Source organism: Berghia stephanieae, chromosome 10, assembly GCF_034508935.2.
Source record: "Berghia stephanieae isolate SIO BIC M18660-M18661 chromosome 10, UCSD_Bste_1.3, whole genome shotgun sequence".
Classification (NCBI taxonomy): domain Eukaryota; kingdom Metazoa; phylum Mollusca; class Gastropoda; order Nudibranchia; family Aeolidiidae; genus Berghia; species Berghia stephanieae.
In genome coordinates, this window is record NC_088369.1 from 46555398 (window position 1) to 46567897 (window position 12500).

At 38.8% G+C, this 12500-nt stretch overlaps 1 protein-coding gene across 8 annotated transcripts in view; it reads right to left on the reverse strand.

Annotated features, from left to right (window-relative positions):
• LOC144955876 (uncharacterized) overlaps positions 1-12500 on the reverse strand; it is a 31197-nt gene that overhangs the window by 3614 nt on the left and 15083 nt on the right. For 3 of the 8 annotated variants that reach the window (XM_078886119.1, XM_078886116.1, XM_078886113.1), the window contains 2 exons: positions 7799-7852; positions 5329-5382 (listed from right to left, as the gene is read on the reverse strand). In XM_078886119.1, the coding sequence (XP_078742245.1) occupies positions 5329-5382; positions 7799-7852 (108 nt within the window). Of the gene's footprint in view, positions 1-5328; positions 5383-7798; positions 7853-10808; positions 10863-12500 lie in introns of all 8 variants that reach the window. The other 5 variants (XM_078886118.1, XM_078886111.1, XM_078886112.1 and 2 more) reach the window with 4 other exon arrangements.

The window sequence follows — 12500 nt, forward strand, 5'->3', positions numbered from 1 at the left end:
CGTTGGGTCTGATCCAATTATGGAAATCTTTGGATTCAACACACCTAAGACTCTTCCCTATGACTGTGTTTAAAGGTGGCATGGATTGTACATATCAATATCGTTGTGTGTCGTTGGGTCTGATCCAATTATGGGAATCTTTGGATTCAACACGCCTAAGACTCTTCCCTATGACTGTGTTTAAAGGTGGCATGGATTGTACATATCAATATCGTTGTGTGTCGTTGGGTCTGATCCAATTATGGAAATCTTTGGATTCAACACACCTAAGACTCTTCCCTATGACTGTGTTTAAAGGTGGCATGGATTGTACATATCAATATCGTTGTGTGTCGTTGGGTTTGATCCAATTATGGAAATCTTTGGATTCAACACACCTAAGACTCTTCCCTATGACTGTGTTTAAAGGTGGCATGGATTGTACATATCAATATCGTTGTGTATCGTTGGGTTTGATCCAATTACAATATGAGATGGAAGGACTTAAGGAAAAATCAACGTCCTGTCCAAAAGGTAGCAATAACTGTCTTCATTTTCCAAACTTCCATGTTTCAGAACTATACTGGACAGAGCACAACAAGTAACAACCAATCCAACAACTGACAACAACCTCAAACCTGTGACCACGTCCAGACTGGACAGAAACCTGTCATGTTCCTACCTGCTCTTCCATCTTTTCCTGGAGTCCAACGAGGACTCTGTTCAGCATCCTCTGGAGGTTTTCATTATTTTAAATTGTATATTGTCTCAATGGGTAGATTGAAACCTCAACATATAAGTCTCGCTATACAGACAACCTATGACTGTAACAGGGATTATGTGAAATTCCATTTATACATAGACTGTATGTGTTTGAGTAAATCTCACCAGTAATAGTATACAGACAACCTATGACTGTAACAGGAATTATGTGAAATTCCATTTATACATAGACGGTATGTGTTTGAGTAAATCTCACCAGTAATAGTATACAGACAACCAATGACTGTAACAGGGATTATGTGAAATTCCATTTATACATAGACTGTATGTGTTTGAGTAAATCTCACCAGTAATAGTATACAGACAACCTATGACTGTAACAGGGATTATGTGAAATTCCATTTATACATACACTGTATGTGTTTGAGTAAATCTCACCAGTAATAGTATACAGACAACCTATGACTGTAACAGGGATTATGTGAAATTCCATTTATACATAGACTGTATGTGTTTGAGTAAATCTCACCAGTAATAGTATACAGACAACCTATGACTGTAACAGGAATTATGTGAAATTCCATTTATACATAGACTGTATGTGTTTGAGTAAATCTCACCAGTAATAGTATACAGACAATCTATGACTGTAACAGGAATTATGTGAAATTCCATTTATACATAGACTGTATGTGTTTGAGTAAATCTCACCAATAATAGTATACAGACAACCTATGACTGTAACAGGGATTATGTGAAATTCCATTTATATATAGACTGAATGTGTTTGAGTAAATCTCACCAGTAATAGTATACAGACAACCTATGACTGTAACAGGAATTATGTGAAATTCCATTTATACATAGACTGTATGTGTTTGAGTAAATCTCACCAGTAATAGTATACAGACAACCTATGACTGTAACAGGGATTATGTGAAATTCCATTTATACATAGATGGTATGTGTTTGAGTAAATCTCACCAGTAATAGTATACAGACAACCTATGACTGTAACAGGGATTATGTGAAATTCCATTTATACATAGACTGTATGTGTTTGAGTAAATCTCACCAGTAATAGTATACAGACAACCTATGACTGTAACAGGGATTATGTGAAATTCCATTTATACATAGACTGTATGTGTTTGAGTAAATCTCTCTAATAGTAATCAACTATAGTGACCAACACACCAAAGTTTGTGTAACCAATGGTTGATTGTAGTTGGTCAGAGAGAATCATTTGGGTACGAATCATACTAAAGGTTGTAGATAAGGGACAGTAATAGCTGGTTGACGTCAACAGTCTATATATATATATATATATATATAGTGTCAGTAAGATGTCCAATGATGCAGAACAATCTACTATAGTCCATCAATAGAAAGATGTAGCAGGTTGGAGATAAGAGATGATAATATCTGGTTACTGTAAAGCACCTTGAGCACGTTCAGTGGATATTGCGAAATATTAAACCAGATTCCTACAGCATTTCCATTTTGAAATTCCAGGAGTTTTCAAGGTGATTTTTTTAAATTCAAGGATGAAAACAATGAATTATCCCTTCCACGCTAAAGTTTCTCCACTAGTGCGGACAACTCAACTCCTTAACTACTGATTCCACAACAGTATAAAGGCCTCAAGTTTAATTTTCTTCAACTTAGCCAAAGACATCAATGTATTTGATTGAACAAAGAATTTCATGATATTCATATATTCTGTCTTTGCCGTCATTTTGTCAGCTATTTTTATTTTGGTGATGTGGTGGTTGTAGTTGTGTTATTAGGGATGGTGATGTGGTGGTAGTCGTAGTAATGGTGGTAATTTGTTTTTGTTTTGTTTTTTAAAGGGTTTTTACGGCACTTGCAACACATTCACCTCCAGTAAAAAGGAATAAAATGGGATAGTAAAAAATTCTAGAATTACTGTCCAATTAAAACACCCAAGAAAAGGTAAGACAAAGGGGAACTGGTTCAAATATGGAACAGATGTAGATTTCAAGAGTACCCGAAAGATACCTAGTTCAACTATCCACCATGTTATGTGGCTGTCGGCAAGCCACCTCTCTCTTGCTCAATTTGCGGCACTGTGCTGCGGCTGACACAGGGGTTATTTCAATCTTCCTTTTGAATAAACCCTAAGACAAATCTCCGCATGGAGAGGATTGAATAAAGGGAACTTTATTATTATTTACTTTATTGATATGTTACAAGTGTGTGTGTGTTTGGGGGGGGGGGGGGGGGGGGGGGGGGGGAGAGGGGGGGGATTTCTGTATCATTTCTGTATCAGATTTATATCCCACAGTAGCCAACCATGAGCACGTCATGGCGCATGGAATTGAATTTGAAACTAATGGAGAAGTGAAAAAAATAAGCAGAGAGGTGTCTTTTATGAAAAGTGGCGATGGAGTGTGTGAGTGGCTGTGTGTGAATGCATGTGTATTATATTGTATACACACACATGCAGTGTAGACAGATACACACGATACACACATTAGTAACTGTGAATATCACAGGAAATCATCAGTGGTCGAAATCACCAGGCACAAAAAAAACCCCAACTCTTTAATTAATTCATTTTAAAACGTTGGCTGGGTGAAATGAGTTTGAGGAAACCGTGTTCGAGGTAAAATTTAGTTTGAGGAAGAAATGGAATGACAACAAAGAATAATAAGGAAAAAATTCAGGACATTAGAATGAGTTCCGAGGAAACATTGCTGGAGTGTATGTACATGTGAATTCCACATACAGACACATGGACACACAAAGAGAGAGAGAGAGAGAGAGAGAGAGAGAGAGAGAGAGGTAGAGAGAGAGAGAGAGAGAGGGAGAGAGAGAGAGAGAAGGAGAGAGAGAGAGTGAAAGAGAGACAGAAAGAGAGATTTTTTTGTTTGTTTGTTGCTTTAGGTCTCTTCCAACACAATTGAGGTATATGAGAGACCGCTGAAACAAAAAAACAAGCAATCTAACAAAAATAGTACAAATGTCAATCAAAATCATAACCTAAAGATATCATAAGCTAAATTATAAATAACCAAGAACAAACAGGCAGAGGATCTACAGGAAAAAAAATATCCCCTGTCAAAAATACAATCACAAACCAAAGAAGCAGGAGAGGCTAGTAAAGAGAAGAAGAAACGACATCACTATCGGATCGTACACCCATGCGAACATCATAGGTATATGAAAGAGAGAAGGAGAGAGAGGGACAGAGAGAGAGAGAGAAAGAGAGACAGAAAGAGAGAGTGAAAGAGAGACAGAAAAACAGAGAGAGAGAGAGAGAGAGAGAGAGAGAGAAGTAGAGAGAGAGAGAGAGAGAGAGAGAAAATTCCATCACATGCACACTTACCAAAGATAAAATTGAGATGATTACATAAATATTAAAAATATTAAACCAGAATATATTTTGTCGTTTGTAGGATTTCATAATATCTAAAAGAAACATCCTCATAATGAACACATAGAAATGTTGCTGACACTTTAATATGAGTCTAAAGAGAAAAGTATCTTTGAGGATTTGGCCAGATGTCTACAAAACACAACTGAAAATGTTGTTATGCCCTGGCACTGGTTGCTAGGACAAAACCTGAACGAGTCTGGAGTTGACAGAGCCCTCCTCGGGTTGCTAGTTTTTTCTGAACTCCTTAACCACCCAATCAGGGGGTTCGAACCATCGCTATATAAAGCGATGCGCGAAAAGTCAGAGAGAGGTTTTCCTTGAGTTGTCTCGACTGGACACGACACCGCCTATCAGCAGTTGTGTTTTATTTTATTTTATATTTATATGGGCTGTGGTGTTCTTAATTCATGGATGGAAGGAGAGAGACAAGCAGGATGAATGGATAAGTAGAGCTGTGTCATTCCTATTTGTGTTGTAGATGTAAAGCTAAGTTCTGTGATCAATGTATCGTAATTGTTAATCCAGATTTCCTTTCCTTCATTATTATAATCTCTATCAGGGTCATTAAGTGAAGTACGGCCTTCTTCTACCTTCTCTATTTTCTCTTCCAGGCTAGGCTCAGTGCATCGGCCTGATCTGCAGGGGAACTCATCAACGAGTTCCCTCTGTCTTCTATCTTCCTCTGAGTCTTTTCGTTATGTTGATGTTTGGGGCTATCTGGCTCTACCGACTATCCAGGAGGAACCCGATTTGTCACAATGTACAGATTGTTATTCCATAACTAGAATGAACTAGGGCAAAAAACTGTCTGGCCACTTTTCATAGCTTAGTCTGCATTTGGTCTAAGGTGATTTCCAGAATGGTACTAAACAAATATGAGCAACAAAAGGACAGATAATATATGTACATGTGAATTCCACACACAGTCACACATACATACACATGGACATACACAGAGAGAGAGAGAGAGAGTGAGAGAGGGAGAGAGAGAGAGAGAATTCCATCACGTACACACTTACCAAAGATATAATTGAAATGATTAGATAAATATTTTAAACAATAAACCAGAATATATAAAGTTTTCACGATAATTTCACAAAGTTTAAGGAGTTGATGTAAAAAAAAATAAATCCTAGAGAACAAATTGTCAAGAATAAAAACATTTCAACTGATTTTCCACCAACAGCTAGAGTCTGGGGATATTCATTTCTATCTATAAATACCTCTTGAGACATGTCGTCCATTTCCTTACGGTGTTCCTCTTTCAGTTTAGTAATCTGTAGATATAAAAAATCATTTAATCCAGGAGGAAAAAGATTCGGTATTTTTATCCGGTTCCATGGACCAAATATCTGAATGATTTTGTTGTCATGATAGGTTTAAATGACAGTGGCCATGATTATCTCAAAGATTGTCTTTAACAAAATGGTCTTTCTGGAATATCATAATCCAGTATCTTGATCTTTTTACCAGTAAGTTTTTATTGTAAGGGGTGAATTAGGGCTTATTCAACATACGGTACTGTTGTCGGCAAGCCACCTCTCCCTAGCTCAATTTGCGGCACTGTCCTGCGGCTGACACGGGGGTTATTTCAATCTTCCTTTTGAATAAACCCTAAGACAAATCTCCGCATGGAGAGGATTGAATAAAGGGAACTTTATTATTATTTACTGTATTGATATGTTACAAGTGTGTGTGTGTGTGTGTGGGGGGGGGGGGATATTTCTGTATCAAATTTATTTCCCAGAGTAGCCAACCATGAGCACGTCATGGCGCGTGGAATTGAATTTGAAACTAATGGAGAAGTGAAAAAAATAAGCAGAGAGGTGTCTTTTATGAAAAGTGGCGATGGAGTGTGTGAGTGGCTGTGTGTGAATGCATGTGTATTATATTGTATACACACACATGCAGTGTAGACAGATACACACGATACACACATAAGTAACTGTGAATATCACAGGAAATCATCAGTGGTCGAAATCACCAGGCACAAAAAAAAAACCCAACTCTTTAATTAATTCATTTTAAAACGTAGGCTGGGTGAAATGGGTTTGAGGAAACCGTGTTCGAGGTAAAATTTAGTTTGAGGAAGAAATGGAATGACAACAAAGAATAATAAAGAAAAAATTCAGGACATTGGAATGAGTTCCTAGGAAACATTGCTGGAGTGTATGTACATGTGAATTCCACATACAGACACATGGACACACAAAGAGAGAGAGAGAGAGAGAGAGAGAGAGAGAGAGGGGAGAGAGAGAGTGAAAGAGAGACAGAAAGAGAGAGTGAAAGAGAGACAGAAAAACAGAGAGAGAGAGAGAGAGAGAGAGAGAGAGAGAGAGAGAGAGAGAGAGAGAGAGAGAGAAAATTCCATCACATGCACACTTACCAAAGATAAAATTGAGATGATTACATAAATATTAAAAATAATAAACCAGAATATATTTTGTCGTTTGTAGGATTTCATAATATCTAAAAGAAACATACTCATAATGAACACATAGAAATGTTGCTGACACTTTAATATGAGTCTAAAGATAAAAGTATCTTTGAGGATTTGGCCAGATGTCTACAAAACACAACTGAAAATGTTGTTATGCCCTGGCACTGGTTGCTAGGACAAAACCTGAACGAGTCTGGAGTTGACAGAGCCCTCCTCGGGTTGCTATTTTTTTCTGAACTCCTTAACCACCCAATCAGGGGGTTCGAACCATCGCTATATAAAGCGATGAGCGAGGAGTCAGAGAGAGGTTTTCCTTGAGTTGTCTCGACTGGACACGACACCGCCTATCAGCTGTTGTGTTTTATTTTATTTTATATTTATATGGGCTGTGGTGTTCTTAATTCATGGATGGAAGGAGAGAGACAAGCAGGATGAATGGATAAGTAGAGCTGTGTCATTCCTATTTGTGTTGTAGATGTAAAGCTAAGTTCTGTGATCAATGTATCGTAATTGTTATTCCAGATTTCCTTTCCTTCATTATTATAATCTCTCTATCAGGGTCATTAAGTGAAGTACGGCCTTCTTCTACCTTCTCTATTTTCTCTTCCAGGCTAGGCTCAGTGCATCGGCCTGATCTGCAGGGGGAACTCATCAACGAGTTCCCTCTGTCTTCTATCTTCGTCTGAGTCTTTTCGTTGTGTTGATGTTTGGGGCTATCTGGCTCTACCGACTATCCAGGAGGAACCCGATTTGTCACAATGTACAGATTGTTATTCCATGACTAGAATGAACTAGGGCTAAAAACTGTCTGGCCACTTTTCATAGCTTAGTTGGCATTTGGTCTAAGGTGATTTCCAGAATGGTACTAAACAAATATGAGCAACAAAAGGACAGATAATATATGTACATGTGAATTCCACACACAGTCACACATACACATGGTCATACACACACACACAAAGAGAGAGAGAGAGAGAGAGAGAGAGAGAGAGAGAGAGAGAGAGTGAGAGAGGGAGAGAGAGAGAGAATTCCATCACGTACACACTTATCAAAGATATAATTGAGATGATTACATAAATATTTTAAACAATAAATCAGAATATATAGATTTTTCATGATAGTTTCACAAAGTTTAAGGAGTTGATGTAAAAAAAAATAAATCCTAGAGAACAAATTGTCAAGAATAAAAACATTTCAACTGATTTTCCACCAACAGCTAGAGTATGGGGATATTCATTTCTATCTATAAATACCTCTTGAGACATGTCGTCCATTTCCTTACGGTGTTCCTCTTTCAGTTTAGTAATCTGTAGAGATAAAAAATCATTTAATCCGGGAGGAAAAAGATTCGGTATTTTTATCCGGTTCCATGGACCAAATATCTGAATGATTTTGTTGTCATGATAGGTTTAAATGACAGTGGCCATGATTATCTCAAAGATTGTCTTTAACAAAATGGTCTTTCTGGAATATCATAATCCAGTATCTTGATCTTTTTACCAGTATGTTTTTATTGTAGGGGGTGAATTAGGGCTTATTCAACATATGGTACTGTTGTCGGCAAGCCACCTCTCCCTAGCTCAATTTGCGGTGCTGTGCTGCGGCTGACACGGGGGTTATTTCAATCTTCCTTTTGAATAAACCCTAAGACAAATCTCCACATGGAGAGGATTGAATAAAGGGAACTTTATTATTATTTATTTTATTGATATGTTACAAGTGTGTGTGTGTGTGGGGGGGGGGGGGGAGGGGGGGAGGTTTCTGTATCAAATCTATTTCCCACAGTAGCCAACCATGAGCACGTCATGGCGCGTGGAATTGAATTTGAAACTAATGGAGAAGTGAAAAAATAAGCAGAGAGGTGTCTTTTATGAAAAGTGGCGATGGAGTGTGTGAGTGGCTGTGTGTGAATGCATGTGTATTATATTGTATACACACACATGCAGTGTAGACAGATACACACGATACACACATAAGTAACTGTGAATATCACAGGAAATCATCAGTGGTCGAATCACCAGGCACAAAAAAAAACCCAACTCTTTAATTAATTCATTTTAAAACGTAGGCTGGGTGAAATGAGTTTGAGGAAACGGTGTTCGAGGTAAAATTTAGTTTGAGGAAGAAATGGAATGACAACAAAGAATAATAAGGAAAAAATTCAGGACATTGGAATGAGTTCCGAGGAAACATTGCTGGAGTGTATGTACATGTGAATTCCACATACAGACACATGGACACACAAAGAGAGAGAGAGAGAGAGAGAGAGAGGTAGAGAGAGAGAGAGAGAGAGAGAGAAAGGGAGAGAGAGAGAGATAGAGAGAGAAAAGGAGAGAGAGAGAGAAAGAGAGAGAGAGAGAAAGGGAGAGAGAGAGAGAGGTAGAGAGAGAGAGGTAGAGAGAGAGAGAGAGAGAGGTCGAGAGAGAGAGAGGTAGAGAGAGAAAGAGAGGTAGAGAGAGAGAGAGAGAGACAGAGGTAGAGAGAGAGAGAGAGAAGTAGAGAGAGAGAGAGGTAGAGAGAGAGAGAGAGGTAGAGAGAGAGAAGTAGAGAGAGAGAGAGGTAGAGAGAGAGAGAGGTAGAAAGAGAGAGAGAGAGAGAGGTAGAGAGAGAGAGAGAAAGGGGAGAGAGAGAGAGATAGAGAGAGAGAGAGAGAGAGAGAGAGAGAGAGAGAGAGAGAGAGAGAGAGAGAGAGAGAATTTCATCACATGCACACTTACCAAAGATAAAATTGAGATGATTACATAAATATTAAAAATAATAAACCAGAATATATTTTGTCGTTTGTAGGATTTCATGATATCTAAAAGAAACATACTCATAATGAACACATAGAAATGTTGCTGACACTTTAATATGAGTCTAAAGAGAAAAGTATCTTTGAGGATTTGGCCAGATGTCTACAAAACACAACTGAAAATGTTCTTATGCCCTGGCACTGGTTGCTAGGACAAAACCTGAACGAGTCTGGAGTTGACAGAGCCCTCCTCGGGTTGCTAGTTTTTTCTGAACTCCTCAACCACCCAATCAGGGGGTTTGAACCATCACTATATAAAGAGATGCGCGAGGAGTCAGAGAGAGTTTTTCCTTGAGTTGTCTCGACTGGACACGACACCGCCTATCAGCAGTTGTGTTTTATTTTATTTTATATTTATATGGGCTGTGGTGTTCTTAATTCATGGATGGAAGGAGAGAGACAAGCAGGATGAATGGATAAGTAGAGCTGTGTCATTCCTACTTGTGTTGTAGATGTAAAGCTAAGTTCTGTGATCAATGTATCGTAATTGTTAATCCAGATTTCCTTTCCTTCATTATTATAATCTCTCTATCAGGGTCATTAAGTGAAGCACGGCCTTCTTCTACCTTCTCTATTTTCTCTTCCAGGCTAGGCTCAGTGCATCGGCCTGATCTGCAGGGGGAACTCATCAACGAGTTCCCTCTGTCTTCTATCTTCCTCTGAGTCTTTTCGTTATGTTGATGTTTGGGGCTATCTGGCTCTACCGACTATCCAGGAGGAACCCGATTTGTCACAATGTACAGATTGTTATTTCATGACTAGAATGAACTAGGGCAAAAAACTGTCTGGCCACTTTTCACAGCTTAGTCGGCATTTGGTCTAAGGTGATTTCCAGAATGGTACTAAACAAATATGAGCAACAAAAGGACAGATAATATATGTACATGTGAATTCCATACACAGTCACACATACACATGGTCATACACACACACAAAGAGAGAGAGAGAGAGAGAGAGAGAGAGAGAGAGGGGAGAGAGAGAGAGAGAGAGGAGAGAGGAGAGAGAGAGAGAGAGAGAGAGAGAGAGGGAAAGAGGAGAGAGAGAAGAGAGAGAGAGAGAAGAGAGAGAGAGAGAAAGGGAGGGAGAGAGAGAGGAGGGGGGAGGAGAGAGAGAGAGAGAGGAGGGGAGGGAGAGAGAGAGAGAGAGAGGAGGGGGAGGGGGGAGGAGAGAGAGAGGAGAGAGGGGGGGGGAGAGGAGAGGAGAGAGAGAGAGAGAGAGAGAGAGAGAGAGGAGAGAGAGAGAGAGAATTCCATCACGTACACACTTATCAAAGATATAATGGAGATGATTCCCTAAATATTTTAAATAATAAATCAGAATATATAATGTTTTCATAATTTCACAAAGTTTAAGGAGTTGATGTAAAAACAAAAAAATCCTAGAGAACAAATTGTCAAGAATAAAAACATTTCAACTGATTTTCCACCAACAGCTAGAGTATGGGGATATTCATTTCTATCTATAAATACCTCTTGAGACATGTCGTCCATTTCCTCACGGTGTTCCTCTTTCAGTTTAGTAATCTGTAGAGATAAAAAATCATTTAATCCAGGAGGAAAAAGATTCGGTATTTTTATCCGGTTCCATGGACCAAATATCTGAATGATTTTGTTGTCATGATAGGTTTAAATGACAGTGGCCATGATTATCTCAAAGATTGTCTTTAACAAAATGGTCTTTCTGGAATATCATAATCCAGTATCTTGATCTTTTTACCAGTATGTTTTTATTGTAAGGGGTGAATTAGGGCTTATTCAACATACGGTACTGTTGTCGGCAAGCCACCTCTCCCTAGCTTTGCGGCACTGTGCTGCGGCTGACACGGGGGTTATTTCAATCTTCCTTTTGAATAAACCCTAAGACAAATCTCCGCAAGGAGAGGATTGAATAAAGGGAACTTTATTATTATTTACTTTATTGATATGTTACAAGTGTGTGTGTGGTGTGGGGGGGGGGGGGGGAGGTTTCTGTATCAAATTATTTCCCAAGTAGCCAACCATGAGCACGTCATGGCGCGTGGAATTGAATTTGAAACTAATGGAGAGTGAAAAAAATAAGCAGAGAGGTGTCTTTTATGAAAAGTGGCGATGGAGTGTGTGAGTGGCTGTGTGTGAATGCATGTGTATTATATTGTATACACACACATGCAGTGTAGACAGATACACACGATACACACATAAGTAACTGTGAATATCACAGGAAATCATCAGTGGTCGAAATCACCAGGCACAAAAAAAAACCCAACTCTTTAATTAATTCATTTCAAAACGTAGGCTGGGTGAAATGAGTTTGAGGAAACCGTGTTCGAGGTAAAATTTAGTTTGAGGAAGAAATGGAATGACAACAAAGAATAATAAGGAAAAAATTCAGGACATTGGAATGAGTTCCGAGGAAACATTGCTGGAGTGTATGTACATGTGAATTCCACATACAGACACATGGACACACAAAGAAAGAGAGAGAGAGAGAGAGAGAGAAGAGAGAGAGAGAGAGAGAGAGAAGAAGAGATAGAGAGAGGAGGATAGAGAGAGAAAGAGGAGAGAGAGAGAGAAGAGAGAAGAGAGAGAGAGAGAGAGAGAGAGAGAGTAGAGAGAGAGAGGTAGAGAGAGAGAGAGAGAGAGAGAGGTGAGGAGAGAAGGGAGAGAAGGAGAGTAGAGGAGAGAGGAGTAGAGAGAGAGAGAGAGAGGTTAGAAGCGAGAGGTAAGGAAGAGAGAGAGAGAGAGAGAGAGAGAGAGAGAGAGAAAAGAAGAGAGAGTAGAGAGAGAGAGAGAGAGGAGAAGAGAGTAGAGAGAGAGAGAGGTAGAGAGAGAGAGAGAGGAGAGTGAGAGAGAGAGAGAGAGAGAGAGTAGAGAGAGAGAGAGTAGAAGAGAGAAGAGAGGAGAGAGAGAGAGAGAGAGAAAGGGAGAGAGAGAGAGAGAGAGAGAGAGAGAGAGAGAGAGAGAGAGAGAGAGAGAGAATTTCATCACGTGCACACTTACCAAAGATAAAATTGAGATGATTACATAAATATTAAAAATAATAAACCAGAATATATTTTGTCGTTTGTAGGATTTCATAATATCTAAAAGAAACATACTCATAATGAACACATAGAAATGTTGCTGACACTTTAATATGAGTCTAAAGAGAAAAGTATCTTTGAGGATTTGGTCAGATGTCTA